Source organism: Sphaeramia orbicularis, chromosome 15 (genome assembly GCF_902148855.1).
Source record: "Sphaeramia orbicularis chromosome 15, fSphaOr1.1, whole genome shotgun sequence".
Classification (NCBI taxonomy): domain Eukaryota; kingdom Metazoa; phylum Chordata; class Actinopteri; order Kurtiformes; family Apogonidae; genus Sphaeramia; species Sphaeramia orbicularis.
In genome coordinates, this window is record NC_043971.1 from 6,015,014 (window position 1) to 6,032,190 (window position 17,177).

At 36.3% G+C, this 17,177-nt stretch overlaps 1 protein-coding gene across 2 annotated transcripts in view; it reads left to right on the plus strand.

The window, feature by feature from the left end:
* Positions 1 to 982: 982 nt before the first annotated feature.
* Positions 983 to 17,177, plus strand: part of fam204a (family with sequence similarity 204 member A) — a 37,629-nt gene continuing 21,434 nt past the window's right edge. Inside the window, exons 1-5 of one of the 2 annotated variants that reach the window (XM_030156434.1) lie at positions 983 to 1,318; positions 2,798 to 2,919; positions 3,065 to 3,097; positions 6,990 to 7,098; positions 8,661 to 8,750. In XM_030156434.1, coding sequence (XP_030012294.1) covers positions 1,097 to 1,318; positions 2,798 to 2,919; positions 3,065 to 3,097; positions 6,990 to 7,098; positions 8,661 to 8,750 — 576 coding nt within the window. In that variant the 5' untranslated portion in view covers positions 983 to 1,096. The remainder of the gene's footprint in view (positions 1,319 to 2,797; positions 2,920 to 3,064; positions 3,098 to 6,989; positions 7,099 to 8,660; positions 8,751 to 17,177) is intronic. The other variant, XM_030156435.1, reaches the window with a different exon arrangement.

Sequence of the window (17,177 nt, forward strand, 5' to 3'; positions counted from 1 at the left end):
ATTGTAAAGCATTACATAATAAACCCCACAGTTGTAGAATGTTCTTGTTATTCAGTTTCAGTAAAAGTCAGCAGTGATATTGTCTGTTTTTGTCCACAAAAAAGTGATGGAAAAACACCAAAATGCATGACCCTCTGCTCTCTGAATTATTAATTAAGGATTATCACTGATTTATTTAAGTCAGATGAGTTATTTAGAATATTTAAATATATCTGTGGTTCAAAGTTTGGTGTGAAAGTGCAGAAAACCACCAGTACGTAAGGGTTAAACACTCCTTTTCCAAGCCTCTATTAGTCTGGTTTTATGCATACACTGGTGTTATAGGTCTCCGTCTTTATTGTAAATTCATATAGCACACAAAATATGGGCTTTAATTTATGCAGACTATTGGCTTTGCAATAAGATGCAACCAAAAGAAAGCTTAATGTGAATGAGTGTGAAAGAGCAATTTAAGGGTAGATGTGGCTGTGCCAGTGCCAGGGGCTATACAAGATTTGCATGCTAATCATTCTAATAATAATGTAATGCCCAGAGCGCTTTGAGCAAATTGCAAACCATTGGTCATAGAAGGAAGCTTATCTCACTGCGAACATGACACAAATATAGGTTAACATTTGAATGATTCCTGGTAATTCACAGACCTGTCAGCAGCCTTCCTCACCTCAATTAGAAATGCTCCACAACTCTACATCACTGAAAAGGCCAGTTAGCACTCTTAAAACTCCTTCAATCTCAAAACTATTATTTTGACAGTAAAGCTGACAAAATAAAACCCTTTACTATGCTCACCAAGCTACTACCAACACCAAATAACACCCCAAAAGTTGAGTTTCTGTTGTTTTAAATACCCCAGCCAATGAGCGCTTGTCTTCTTGTTCTCAGCCGCTAAATCTATGTAACATAAGATTTGATTGGATGATATCCTGACGCTCTCAACCAATCGGTTATGGCTTATTGATGACGTCACTGTGTTTACCCGGAAGTGGGAGCCGCTGCAGCCGCAGTGCAAGCCTGTAAACAATTTATCTCAATTACGGCCTATTTTTTTTATGAATATATGTGATTAATCGCCGTAAACGTACATATTTCGATCGGTATGTACAGCGGACTCCTGCCAAAAGGTTTGACAGAGGATGACCTTAGTCCAGACGACGACGAGGAGGAGGAGGAGAAGAAGAGGAGGGACAGTGAGAAACTGAGCTCCACCGGTGAAAACACTGGATCACCGGTGGAGGCAAAAGCGAATAACACAGCCAGTGGTGCGGACACAGAGCTACCGACGTGTAGTTTACCTGGTATACCTCAGGAAACGTGGCAAGTATGTTGGATGTGATGCTAAACAACTAGCTAGGCTACACATGCATTGATGCTAGTTACTGTTATGAGGCTGCAATATAAGCTGTGACACTCTGACCAGCTGTGGAACAAATATTAAAATAATTTAATAAGTAAAAGTACCAATAGTAAGGTAAAAGCAGCCATTATTAGTACAACTCCTGCTTGAACTATCCCACTTAAGTAAAGGTACTGGTTTGGTCTCTGATTGTTGTCCAGTACTGTGCAGAAGTCTTATTCCAGCACCACCTTTGTAGTTGTTCACAGATGAAATGGGCATGTATATTTACTAGCTAGGCTACACATTCATTGATGCTAGTTACTGTTATGAGGCTCCAATATAAGCTGTGACACTCTGACCAGCTGTGGAACAAATATTGAGATAATTTAATAAGTAAAAGTACAAGTAGTAAGGTAAAAGCAGCCATTATAAGTACAACTCCTGTCTGAACTATCCCACTTAAGTAAAGGTACTAGTTTGGTCCCTTTGATTGTTATCCAGTACTGTGCAGAAGTCTTATTCCAGCACCACATTTGTTGTTTTTCACAGATGAAATGAGCATGCATATTTATTTCTTTTTCCTGTTTTCTTTAGACACAACAAGAAACTACATAAGATATGTGTGCGAGCTTAAAAAGCGCACAAAAAACCAGAACTAAATAGGTAGTAAAGGTTAAAGTTACTCTTCAGTGCAGAGGTGTCCAATCCTGGTCCTCGAGGGCCAGTATCCTGCATGTTTTAGATGTTTCCCTCTTCCAGCACACCTGACAGCCGTTATCAGGCTTCTGCAGAGCTTGATGAGAGGCTTATCATTTGAATCAGGTGTGTTGGAAGAGGGATACATCTAAAACGTGCAGGGTACCGGCCCTCGAGGACCAGGATTGGACACCCCTGCTTTAGTGTGACCCCTGACCCTATGACAAGAAGCAGCACAAACAATTAGAAACATGTGACATGTGTTGAATGAAACCTGGTGTAAAATATGAGAAAATTAATGCCATCTCATACTGTCTGAACAAAATAGGATAAAGACATGTTAAGTGCAAAAGGAGGTCACACTAAATACTACCTCTTTGCTTTTTTCCTTGAATCTTTTGTTTTTCCAGCTGTACATACTTCACATGTATACAGATTGGATCTAAATACAGAGACAAATGCATGTGTTTGCTCATTAGAACTTTACTAAACCAATAAAGCTAAAGGTGGACTAAGACTTTTGCACAGTACTTTACATGTATCATTAGTGTGTCACTGTTGTTTCTGCTGAGGACGGAACTAGTTTCAACTACTTTACATCCAGTTTTATGTATAGTGTCATCTGAGGTCTCATCACATGGACTTATTGGATGAATTAAACATGTATCACAATGTTTTTTTCTTCCAATTAACAAACTTTCAAGGCCTTTCCAGACCATCTGTGTCGTAATAAATAATTATCATCTCTATGTTTGTGTGTTTAAGAAATTCCAAGATCTACAGAAGAAGAGAGAGGAGATGAAGACACTGAAAGACCCCAGAAGAAGAAAAAGACGACGACACAAAAAAGGTGCCAGTGATAGCGTCGATACTGATGTTAAGAAGAAAGCGATTTCAATTTGAAGTTTTCCATAAAAAGAAAGCTCTTAAGTTCCTGTGTAGTGGAACTTCCTTGAATTTGTGCTTACAACATGATAATTTTTGTCAGTATTAAAAAATCTCATTGCTGTTATTGTCATTATGTTGTTCAACAGGAACAAACAGCGATGAACCCGGAGAGACAAGGTACTCACATGTTCCATAAACATATTTCCATTATGCACTTTATTGTTATTTATGCACCTACATCTTACTGAAAAATTCCAGTTGTGTTTTTATACTTCTGATTTATTTTGTATAGTGTGTTTGCTCTTGTGTTGTATTTTTTTTTTTTTTTTTTTTTTAATTCTTTTTTCTATTTTTACTGTGTCATGCTGCTGCTGCTGCGCTACAATCTCTGTTTGGGATCAATAAAGTGTATCTATTACTTATCTAAACTCACTTCAGGATATTAGTTTATTTAAAAACACATCCTGAACAGAAGAGGATGGGTTGTTGAGCGGCCTCTTCTGCATCCAAATGTTCACATTAACACATGAATGCACCAAACACTGCACAACCTTTCACTCAGTCTCCTAATGATGCACTGATCCAGTGTTTTTCAGTCTTTATATGATACTTCGGTTTTGAGTATCAACTTGACTTTAATCTCAATATATATCAAATAAATACTGTAGTATTTTTATTGTTTGTTTTTTATGTTTGAGTGTGGACCAAAGTTAATATCCCCTTCACTAAAAAGTCCTGAATGAAAAAAATAAACACTACACCTACAGTCGTGGAAAAATTTATTAGACCACCCTTGTTTTCTTCAATTTCTTGTTCATTTTAATGCCTGGTCCAACTAAAGGTACATTTGTTTGGACAAATATAATGATAACAAAAATAGCTCATAGTAGTTTAATTTCAGAGCTGATATCTATCCATTTTCCATGTTTTCTTGATAATAACCAAAATCACTTCAGTTCTTACATCAATATCTACGGCATTGTACTGACAAAAACAGTGCTTTTAGACATTCCATGTTTTCTTTTCTGTCTGTCTTAATCACATGATACACACAGGAGTTAGTATTGGATTGCATAACCGTTGTTTTTGATGACTTTTGATGGTTTAATAATTTTTTCGGCAACTGTATGGTTCACATAGTTCTTCCATTTATATTATAGAGTTGGCTTTTTGTATATTTTTGTATTTCTTGTAGTTTTGTGTACTGTATTGTCAATATTTTTGGTACGATTTGATGATATTTTATACAGTTTTTTTTTGCACTTTAAGCTTTTGCTGCTAAAGAGAAACAGCTCCTAAACTGATTTTCATTGTTCCTTTTAACAGTGACAATAAAGTCCTATTCTATTCTATTCTATTCTATTCTATTCTATTGGCCCCTGAACTAAAACAAGATTGATACCTTGATGTCTAATGTTATCAGTCTCATTTTTTGCACAAATTCATCTTGCTGGCCAGATTGGATCATTTCGGGGGCCTTTTTTGGCCCTCTTGCCTTATGTTTGACCCATTTGCTTTAGAGCATTGATTTTGAGGTCAGGGTACTGTCAGACTGTCATAGTAACATGTATCATAAATTCACTTTACCTCTAAGTACGTAGGTTTCTTTTATACTGAACCAGACTGTATTTCAGTTTCTCCTCTACCTCATTCCTTCGACATTGTAAATCATTGAGCGGTGAAGAGCGAGTCAGGCAGTTTCCTCCATGCTGCGTTAGCTCTTCTTACACAGAAGCAAAATGTATGGGTCTGGGAAGCACACTCGGATGTAAATATAGAACTGAACTCAATAGATGGGCCCATTGACACAGTACCAGAACCAGCTGTTTTAGTTGCTCTACTGGATCAGTGCATGTCTAATCTAACTATACTCTCAAAATAAGATGGATTTTCCTGTAATATAAGCAGGTCATAGGTCAAATTGATGACCACAGGATGACTCGAGTCTACTTTTGATGTGTGTATTACTGCTATGAAATGGACAGAGTTTATTTTTGATGTGTATAGCATTTTTGTGTTGTGTTTCAGGCTTAGTCGGAATTTTTTTTGATATGTATAAGATTTGCTAAGCTACTTTGGGGAGCTGACATGGGAATTTATGGTCAGTAAAAAAGATAGGAGAAGGGGGCGGGAGTATATAAATTGAACTTCATACCACTCCTTTTTTTGAATATCTTTTCTTTTTTATATTATTTTGCTTTGTTGTATTGGTTTTAAATGTTGATATTCAAAATAAACAAACTCTGACATGCTAAAAGAAAATCACTGTCCTGATAATACAGCTCTACAGTCGCGGAAAAAATTATTAAAGTGGAGACACTGATTATAAAATGTGGACTGTTTTATTAGATTAGATTAGATTAGATTGAACTTTATTGATCCCTTAGGCAGAACCCTCAGGAAATTAAGGTTCCAATAGCAGCACAACAATGAATATAAAGTCACAGAAAAAATAATTAGACCATCAAAAGTCATCAAAAACAGTGGTTATGCAATCAAATACTAACTCCTGTGTGTATCGTGTGACTAAAACAGAAAAAAAAACCATGGAATGTCTAGAAGCTCTGTTGTTGGCAGTATTGGCTAATATTAAGCATCTCACCTCGAATTACTGACTTTGATGGAAAACAGTCGCTCGAAAGAAAAAAAATGCTCTAAAGTTACCTAAATTTTACACTGTTTTTTCATATTAACTTAAAGACTTATTGATAAAAGACACTGAGATCAATATGTTCCTTTATTTAGCTATTTAATACTTCAATATCAACAATTATACAGTTTATTACACCGATCGACAGTGTTAATTTCCATCAGTTAATTGTTTTCCAAGGGTTGATATTGGATGATTTATCATTTATCACTTTTTACTGCTCATATTATATCAGCCTTTAAAAATCCACTGTCAGTCGACCTCTGATGGAAGCTGATGTGGATCCATATTAATAAATAAAGTAAATAAACACTAGATACAGTCGCGGAAAAAATGATTAGACCATCAAAAGTCATCAAAAACAATGGTTATGCAATCAAGTACTAACTCCTGTGTGTATCATGTGATTAAGACAGACAAAAGAAAACATGGAATGTCTTAAAGCACTGTTTTTGTCATAGCTATTGATGTAAGAACTGAAGTAATTTTGGTTATTATCAAGAAAACATGGGAAATGGATAGATATCAGCTCTGAAATTAAAGTACTATGAGCTATTTTTGTTGTTATCATTATATTTGTCCAAACAAATGTACCTTTAGTTGGACCAGGCATTAAAATGAGCAAGAAATTGAAGATAACAAGTGGTCTAATAATTTTTTCCACAACTGTATTTACTTATTTTGCATTTCATATTATATATTTCCTTTTTTTTTACTCAAGTACCGTCTCTATAAAGTGCATCGGAATTTCGTTGTTTATGCTCTATGTATACAATGACAATAAAAGGAATCTTCAATCTTGATCTGAAGCAGGCTGGACCAGTAAAATAACAGCCTAATAACCAACAAATAATAACTGTTTACAGTAAAAAATAAGTAAAATTACATTATGAAAACATAAATAGCCTGAACTACCATGTACAACCTGAAATGTAGCCAGAAAAATAAGCGCAGTCTCAACAATATGACGTCTTAGCTTATTATTAATACAACTTAAGAGAGCACCGTCTCTATGAAGTGCATCAGAATTTTGTTGTTTATGCTCCATGTATACAATGGCAAACAGTACTAACTCCTGTGTGTATCATGTGACTAAAACAGACAAAAGAAAACATGGAATGCCTAAAAGCACTGTTTTTGTCATAGCTATTGATGTAAGAACTGAAGTGGTTTTGGTTATTATCTAGAAAACATGTTAAATGGATAGATATCAGCTCTGAAATTAAACTATTATGAGCTATTTTTGTTATTATTACATTTGTCCAAACCAATGTACCTTTAGTTGTACCAGGCATTAAAATGAACAACAAATTGAAGAAAACAAGAGGTGGTCTAATAATTTTTTCCGCGACTGTAAACGTGTTGCGTAGGTCTACTGTACATACCATGAACATTAACTCCCATTTCCTGTCTTAACAGTGAACCTCAGAAGCAGCTGGAGAAGGAGAAGCACTGGGATGGGCTTAAGCAGTATTTTGGTGTAAATGATCGATTTCATCCCCCCGCATGTTCCAAACCCGCTCCAAAGGTAACAAAGCCTCCTGTCTTCCAACCTATCTGCTAAGGTTTAATGCCGTGTGTCGTAGCTGTTAGTACACCTTCACATCCTTTGTGTTTCCACCGCACTGTATCCTCTCATTGTTTCATATGATACGGCGTGTGGATTAGAAGAATCCGCATGGCAACTCGACCTGACATTGAGAAGAATATTAAGGATTATGTTCAGCTACATTTAGTGATAAGATTAGGAGGAATCTTCTTTCTTGTACGGTTGAGATTAAAGTGAGATGTAGGTTTTTACTCTGTGAGGATTCCTAAATTTTGCTTGACAGAATAAGAGCTGGTTAGGACAAGGCCTAGGACGTCGAGCACTTAAATGAGCGGCGAGATAACGAAGCCGGGCAGGTGCTATTACAGCTGCGGAATTCATGACTGGAAACTTGAAATTCCAACACATTTCTCTAAAGATGAATGAACGTTTAATTCAAGAGCATGTAAATTGCCAATGAAGCAGAATGCCTGATGAACATTACAGCTGACCCAGTGAATGGGAACTCTTCTCATTTCAATTTGAAATCCGTTTAATGATTATTTTGGAGTATTTTGTGCTTAATTTATCTCAGAAAAGCATAAAATTGAGTTTTTGCTGATTGTAGCCTCATTCTGAATAGGCCAACTATGAAAGGATAAAGAAATGATTAACAAGCTGAAAGAAAAAGAACTTGTCACATCGACATAATGAGGGCTGCCTTCATTCCTCAAATGCAGTTCCTTGTAATTAATATATAACATTTTTTTTTTCAACTCCTAAGTCTCGCACACAAGCACTAAAGTAAAAAAGCTGTCATAGCAGAGAGATGTTATTATTTCATCTGCTGACAGCGTTTATTCACTGACCCTAAAATAGGTTTCATGGCACAAAGCATGATGATCTGTCACTTTTAGTTTTTAATACAATAGATGATATTTGTCAGACTGTATCAGTGTCAGCCTCAGTATACAACAGAATGATCTTATAGAAATGTAATTGAGACCAAGATACCAGAGTTAAAGGGAACAGTGTATAAGATCCTTTTAATACATTTACTAACTCTGCATTTTTAAGCCTAATGATACTGTGCATGTGCTTCTGCAGCTGAACTGAGCTCCTTAAACAATACATCAGAGGAGACACATTAATAATTAACGCCTCTTCCCAGTGTATTTCTTTAACGTGATGAAATTTTGGGGCTGTGGAAATCTGGTCGTCCGCTCCCTCAGATAGGCTCATCACCACAGAACTGCACTGCCATCAGTATCCGGGGGCTCCTCTGAACCCCCTCTCTGCTCAGGCCCGTAATGGAAATGTGTAATTAAAGAGTCACATTTATGTTTGGTAATCTCCTGTAGCATTTCTAAGATTTCCCCACTAATATCCAATCAAAAAGGTTTTCATTTGTGAAGGGAAATCTACATATTTGTAGTAATGGCAATCATATTAAAAATAAGGCCCTGGGGACTTTTGAAGTTACTCTTTGATTTTTTTCTCTCTCTCTCTCTCTACCCCTATTTAAAAAAAAAAATCTAAATTTTTTTCCCCGTCTTCTGCAGTCCGGCCTAGAAAAGAGCATAGAGAGGGCCATAGCTGAAGGGGACATTGCAAAGGCGGAGGAGATGAGCGACAGACTCGCCACTCGAGAGGTACGTTGTGCTGATAAGAGATCTTTGGGGTGCTCCCGCTGTGACAAATCAGGCTAATGGATCCGTGGCCATTTCTGCTGCAAAGACATAGAGGAACAAAAACACACGCAGACACCCACCATTCAGTCCTGCAGCCCTTTTCCATTGAGTTAATGGAAAGCCCTCCCCTTAGTTTTGAAGTGCTGCAGTGTCTAAAGGACTTTTGGCTCTGCTTTTTAATGAAGGGTACATTGCTTTCAAGCCAACTGTTAAATCATTCTCCAGGTAAGAGTTTCATACCTTTGAAGTGTACATGTCCCTAAATGCAGTGCCTGAAGTTTTGTAACTAACCGCCTTGGCAGGCATCAAGGATCAAGTGGTTTGAAACTAATTTAGCATAAAATGTAGCCCACACACACATATAATTGTGGTTAAAAAGACACACAGCTGCAGTGTTACTTCTCCACTTGGGGAATTGCTGTACTTGAAGCAATTCAAAGTTAAACTTCTTTGTTTCACGATGCACGCTGCTTACAGCGTCACATAAGCAGATTTGTTTTTAATTTTTGCTATTTTGTGGCCTCACTGTGGTTTACAACAACACTGCGGGAGTGTTAACAATCAATTAATACTTCAAACATTTTCAAAATAATGTTTTATATTCTCAGCAAACCCATTTTTTTGCAAATCCCACTGTATTGGCTGTCCTGAAAACAAGGCTCTACGTTTAAGAATGAAGAAAGCAGTTGTACTATTCATTGCATTGGCATTACATGGTTGGCCTCGGTATCTCCAGTGTGTAATAGACATTAGTGTGCAGCATCAGAGCCCTTCACATTCCTCATCTTAACTGCGAGCAGACTGGTCAAATATGGGGAATTAAATGAAAGCTCTTGTGAGTGGCACCTGCGCCGTGCTTTCAGAAAGCCTCTTAGAGCGCTGGTGGATTGGTTTTAGCCTGAGCCGAGGTTCTCGCCTCCCTGGCACCTGCCTTGCTTGTTGCCAGAACCGTGATGGGACGTGACAGCAGTCTGGCAGCCACAGCCCATTGTTTAGCAGTGATAACTTCATTTTCGCGAGAATAGTGAATTGACCGCGTTGAAATCCCTGAAAACGCAGGCGAGCTCTGAACTGTAAAAACAAAAGCAGTGACTTCACAGATGGTACAGTATCTACGTCGATTTATCTGAAAAAAAAAAAAATACAGACAATGTCCGCGTCATGCTAACCCACATCATGCTATTTCATTGAACGTCATACTAATAGTTAATAATTATTACCACGGTCTTTCATTTCCTTATAAAACTGAGTAACTGAAGAAGCCCCTCCACACGAACGCAGATATTTTCTTTTTTTGTCATTTAAAAAGAAAATTCTATCCACACGATGACGCATAAACAACTTCAAATGTGTCCAAAACCTCAGACAAACCACAGTGTTTGTCCAACCTGTGGACACCATAGTTAATACTGGACATTGCAGGTGCAGAGGTTTTAATCTAGGGGAGTCAAACAGACGGCCCATGGGCCAAAACCGTCCCCCCAGCTGGTCCAGTCTGGCACTGACAACATTTAACATCAAGAGCGTCAAACTCATTTTAGTTCAGGGGCCTGATGTGATCTCAAGTCAAAAAATAGCATAATAACTTAATAATAAGCAATGAAAACTCCAAATTTTCTCCTTGATTTAATGTGAAAAAAGTTAATATTTATGCAACATTATGAAAATATTGACATTTTCCATAATAAAATGTGAATAACCCGAGCAAATGTGAACAACCTGCAATTTATAAAGAAGCAAAAGTGCAATTTTAACAATATTATGCCTGTTTTGTGCAGTTGTAGATCCACTATGATCTCTTAAGTTGTGTTAATAATAAGCTTTGACGTCATTTTGTTGAAACTGCACTTATTTTTCTGGCTACATTTCAGGTTGTACATGGTAGTTCAGGTTATTCACATTTTCATACTGTAATTTTACTTATTTTTTACTCGAAACAGTTATTATTTATTGGTTATTAGGCTGTTATTTTACTGGTCTGGCCCACTTCAGATCAAGATTGAAGATTCCTTTTTTGTCATTGTATACGTAGAGCATAAACAACGAAATTCCGATGGACTTTATAGAGATGGTGCTTCTTGAGTAAAAAAAGGAAATATACAGGGTGTCCCATAAGTCTACATACATAGGAGACATAATACATTCCATGCATATATCGTTTTAACATGTATTTCTTTATATTTCTTCTTTATAGTTCTTCAGCAGTGGAGGACACGCATTGAAATGTGTTCCCGACAAAATGGCAGTCATATACAGCATATTATATAAATAAAAATGGTTTATGTCAAGAAATGTTTATTTTTCCTATGTATGGAGACTTATGGGACACCCTGTATAACATGAAATGCAAAATAAGTAAATACAGTCACGGAAAAAATTATTAGACCACATGTTTTCTTCAGTTTCTTGTTCATTTTAATGCCTGGTCCAACTAAAGGTACATTTGTTCGGACAGATATAATGATAACAACAAAAAAGCTCATAAAAGTTTAATTTCAGATCTGATATCTATTCATTTTCCATGTTTTCTTGATAAATAACCAAAATCACTTCAGTTCTTACATCAATATCTATGGCATTGTACTGACAAAAACAGTGCTTTTAGGCATTCCATGTTTTCTTTTCTGTCTGTTTTAGTCACATGATACACACAGGGGTTAGTACTTGATTGCATAACCATTGTTTTTGATGACTTTTGATGGTCTAATAATTTTTTCCGCGACCATATCTAGTGTTTATTTACTTTATTTATTAATATGATCCATATTAGCTTCCACCAGAGGTCGACTGACAGTGGATTTGTAAAGGCTGATATAATATGACCAGAAAAAAGAGATAAATGATAAATCCCCCAATATCAACCCTTGGAAAACAATTAACTTTGATGGAAATTAACAGTGTTGATCAGTATAATAAACTGAATAACTGTTGATATTAATGCATACACTGATTTTACACAGTTGAGTCAATGTTATCAGTATCACTGTCAAATGTAAATGGCAGCATAATATACAACTGAATGCATGGAACTGGAGTTAAATTACTCATATTTGGACATACTGTTCTTATAGTATTTCAGGAATAATCGGTATAATATACTGGATATTTGTTTATATTGAAGTATCATGCATAACTATTGTTTTTGATAACTTTTGATGGTCTAATAATTTTTTTTCCCCACGACTATAGTGTTAAATAGTAAAAAACATAAAAAACACGGACACTCCCACCCCTCTCTCATTCAGTCAAGTCACATATTCACACATTCATCCCTAGTTAAGGTGCAGAGGATAGTAGTTATTGCATTTTTTATTGATTTTTCATGATTACACATTGTTGATGATGACTTTTGGACACTGGTGGTTTATCTTCATTATTCCCAAACTGGGCTGTATGTGGCCACTGAACTGAACTGAGTTGGACACCCCTGCTTTCATCTGTCAGAATCTGTCAGAAAAGCAGTGAAATGGTGGTAGTAGTAGTAGTAGTGGTAGTAGTAGTAGTGGTAGTAGTAGTAGTAGTAGTGGGTGGTAGTAGTAGTAGTAGTAGTAGTAGTAGTAGTAGTAGTAGTAGTAGTAGTGGGTGGTAGTAGTAGTAGTAGTAGTGGGTGGTAGTAGTAGTAGTAGTAGTAGTAGTAGTAGTAGTAGTAGTGGTAGTAGTAGTAGTGGTGGTGGTAGTAGTAGTAGTGGTGGTGGTAGTAGTAGTAGTGGTAGTGGTAGTAGTGGTAGTGGTAGTAGTAGTAGTGGTGGTGGTAGTAGTAGTGGTAGTAGTAGTAGTGGTAGTGGTAGTGGTAGTAGTAGTGGTGGTAGTAGTGGTAGTGGTAGTAGTAGTAGTGGTGGTGGTGGTGGTGGTGGTAGTAGTAGTGGTAGTAGTAGTAGTGGTAGTGGTGGTAGTAGTGGTAGTAGTAGTAGTAGTAGTAGTGGTAGTGGTAGTAGTAGTGGTGGTAGTAGTAGTAGAAGTAGTAGTGGTAGTGGTAGTAGTAGTAGTGGTGGTGGTGGTGGTGGTGGTGGTGGTAGTAGTAGTGGTAGTAGTAGTAGTGGTAGTGGTGGTAGTAGTGGTAGTAGTAGTAGTAGTAGTAGTGGTAGTGGTAGTAGTAGTGGTGGTAGTAGTAGTAGAAGTAGTAGTGGTAGTAGTAGTAGTAGTAGTAGTAGTAGTTGTAGTAGTGGTAGTGGTGGTAGTAGTAGTAGTGGTGGTAGTAGTAGTAGTAGTAGTAGTAGTGGTAGTGGTAGTAGTGGTAGTAGTAGTAGTAGTGGTAGTGGTAGTGGTAGTAGTAGTAGTGGTAGTGGTGGTAGTAGTAGTAGTAGTAGTGGTAGTGGTAGTAGTAGTAGTAGTAGTGGTAGTGGTGGTAGTAGTAGTAGTAGTAGTAGTGGTAGTGGTAGTAGTAGTAGTAGTAGTGGTAGTGGTAGTAGTAGTAGTAGTAGTTGTAGTAGTAGTAGTGGTAGTGGTAGTAGTAGTAGTAGTAGTAGTAGTGGTAGTGGTGGTAGTAGTAGTAGTAGTAGTAGTGGTAGTGGTGGTAGTAGTAGTAGTAGTAGTAGTAGTAGTGGTAGTGGTGGTAGTAGTAGTAGTAGTAGTAGTAGTAGTAGTGGTGGTAGTAGTAGTGGTAGTGGTGGTAGTAGTAGTAGTAGTAGTAGTAGTGGTAGTGGTAGTGGTAGTAGTAGTAGTGTAGTTTTATTTGGAGCACATAGAATCATCAGATAACAGAACCCATACAACATGGTCAAACACAATTTTTTTTGCGCTCGAAACGGAGTGGGAAGAAGTACAACTTATTGACTCTAGGGGTGTTAGAAAATATCGGTTCTGCAATATATCACGATATTTCATTTCGCAATACTGTATCAATATTAAAAAGTACTATATCGATATATTGAGGTATTTATTCAAATGCAGACATGGCGGATTTTCATTTTTGGTTTTTGGCTTTCTTTATTTTTTATATCTTATTTATTATTATTTAACACTGTTTTATTAAATAATGGTTCTTTGGAGCATCCTACAAGTACTTTTTTACTGTCTGAGAGGCAGATGTTAGTTCCTTTAGAAACTAGGAGAATTAGAAACATTTTGTGATATGACATTAGATCCTGTTCTGACCAAATAAAAATGTGTTTAGTATTTGTACATATTTCTGGTGTAATTCAATTCTTCCAGGAAATAATCTTTAAAAAAAAAGAAACAAACAAAAAATTGCCTTTTTAACAGTGTCATGATATAGCGTGATATATTGTATTGTGATCCTAGTATTGTGATTTGTATCGTATCACCAGATTCTTGCCAGTACACAGCCCTAATTGACTCCCACCGCTTTTTACAAACTAATAACTCAATTAAATCCACTTCCTTTGCTTTGTTAACACACTTTTTTTCTGTATATTTTTACACTAACACAAACTATTCACATACACTTTTTTGGTCACCTCACACACAATCAGATTTGCATAATCAATCGTTTTTAATATAAACTATAATATTTATGTGCACTTTAAATATTTACCACAAATACAATGATCAGTAAATGTGATAATATCTGTTTATCATGATAATTAATTACAATAATGTCTTATTTTATGCATACTTCTGTGTTATAACTAGACATTCACGTATTCAGGTAATGCTCTATATTTTGTCCTTATAGTGGATTTACACATCCTTTTAAATGCACAACCTTGCATATATGGTAAAACATTAATTTAAAAAAATCCAAAAGTTTGATGGTTTTGGATCGAGTTGAGGGGGATCGTGTTCTATCTCCACACACCGCTGCCTATAGAAGCACATATTTATTTACAGCACCCCTGCCTACTTTTTGACAGGAGCACTGTGACAAACATTTAGAGGATCAATAATCCCCGCTGTGGCCAGAATCAATTTCAAGGTTATAATTGAGTGCCTCATTTGGTACGGAGTGGCTTAGATGTTTAATTTGTTTACGGTCATAACACCAAGACATGATTGTGGCAGGCTTTTCACTGGAAGAATAGGAACAGGTTTTCTTGGTAAAAATGCAAAAGCATTCCGACAGCTGTGAAGAACTAAAGAGGCCTGTTTGTCCCTCTAGGCATTGTTTTGTAAAGAAAACCCTGGTACATGTTGGATGACAATGTTTCAGTGTATTTTCATCCTCAATCTCCACCGTTTCCCACTTATCTCCTCAAAGCAAAGGGAAATGGAAGTAAGATAGAAAGCTCGCTGTCAGAATCCCTCCTTTTTATAACACCCAAATGTTTGTTTGAGCTCCCTCGCATCAATTAATGATTTCCATTGCTCTACTTTCTTCTTTTAAATCTGAACATTAAAACAATTTGGTAAAAACCTGTTTTGACGGCTCCTTTAGAAATCCTCCGATACGCCCTCTTTCATCTGTCAAACTTCTGAGACGCGCTGCTCGGATTTTGCAGGTTGAGGTTTTTCTTCTCATTACAGTTTTTTTTAAAGATCTCCCAAGGCTGTAAGTCTTTGTTTTAGATGAATTCATGAAGCAACGCTCAGTTTTTAAGTGAAAGTATTAACACAGCTGAGGATGGTGCAAAGAAATCACATCCTCTTTTTGCTACGAAAATATTATTAACGTCTAATTTGCTTCCTAATGTATTCCTTTATACTCTCGCCTTTTATGAAACAATCACACGGAAGTCTGTTGATCATTTATGTGAGGTTTAGATTCCTTTACACAAGCTTTAGACGACACAAAATAAAATGTCTCTGAAGCCTTAGCAGATTAAAAGGTGCAAGTCCTCCAATTAAGACGACTGGGTCGCCATCCTTTGATTACTGCACATTATTTTACACTGCTGCAAGTTGCACGCGGGCTAATTAATTCTGTAATTAGCATAACGTGGAGTGACTGACACGTACAGTTAAAATGACTCACTGCCTGTCAGGAGACTTGATTGCATTCAGCGGCTCATATTCGACAGTGATTTCGCAGCGATTTCCCAGTAAATGAGCTGCTGAAAACAGCTGATAACTCACACATACTGTCGAGCCATGTGATCCCTCAGACTTTACAGCATCTATGTATCCTACACTATATGGACAAAAGTATGTGGACACGTTGAATTGAGGTGTTTCTTTTCTAACAGGGGTCTGGGATACAAAACAATAATGACTAATGTCAGAATATAGTTTTATATTGGGATGAATATCATTGCATTGGTTAGTTTGGTTTAAATTGTTATCTTTGCTTCTAAAATGCCTCAGAGATGGTTTTGATTTAATTTCTCTAAACATTTATTATTTTTTTTTATCCATAACTATGATCTGAAATGTTCCACCTTAAAATTTCTAAAATATTTTTCATGTTCTGACTGTAAATAACAATTTTCTACCGCAACTAACCATCTACTTTGTTCACATCTCACTTAGGAAGAAAAATCCCCCACTAAACTTTAAGGAAATATGGATGTTTATACACTATATGGACAAAAGTATGTGGACACATTGAATTCAGGTGTTTCTTTTCTAACAGGGGTCTGGGATACAAAACAATAATGACTAATGTCAGAATATAGTTTTATATTAGGATGAATATCATTACATCGCATTGGTTAGTTTGGTTTAAATTGTTTCTTTGCTTCCAAAATACCTCAGAGATGGTTTTGACTTAAATTCGCATCAAACATTAAGGAAATGTTGATGTTTTTTATCTCAAATCAGCATGAACAGGATATCTTACAGCTGTAGTGATGATGTGTTCCAATATTTATGTCCATACAGTCGCGGAAAAAATTATTAGACCACCCTTGTTTCCTTCAATGTCTTGTTTTTCTTGATGCCTGGTACAACTAAAGGTCCATTTGTTTGGACAAATATAATGATAACAACAAAAATAGCTCATAGTAGTTTAATTTCAGAGCTGATATCTGTCCATTTAACATGTTTTCTTGATAATAACCAAAATCACTTCAGTTCTTACATCAATATCTATGACGTTGTACTGACAAAAACAGTGCTTTTAGACATTCCATGTTTTCTTTTCTGTCTGTTTTAGTCACATGATACACACAGGAGTTAGTACTTGTTTGCATAACCATTATTTTTCATGACTTTTGATGGTCTGATATTTTTTTCGCGACTATATGTTTATTAACATCAGTATTTCCTTAAACTTTAATGGTAGATTTTTCTTCCTCAGTGAGATTTGAAGAAAGCAGATGGTTAGTTGTGGCAGGAAATTATCATTTACAGTCAGAGCACGAAAAATATTTTAGAAATTTAGAGGAATAACATTTAAAGTCATAGTCATGGATAAACCAGTAAGACATTTTGGAAGCAAAGATAAAGACATAAATATTGGGACACATCATGTCTACAGCTGTAAGATGTCCTGTTCATGCTGATTTGACATAAAAACGTCAATATTTCCTTAAAGTTTATTGCGAATTTAAG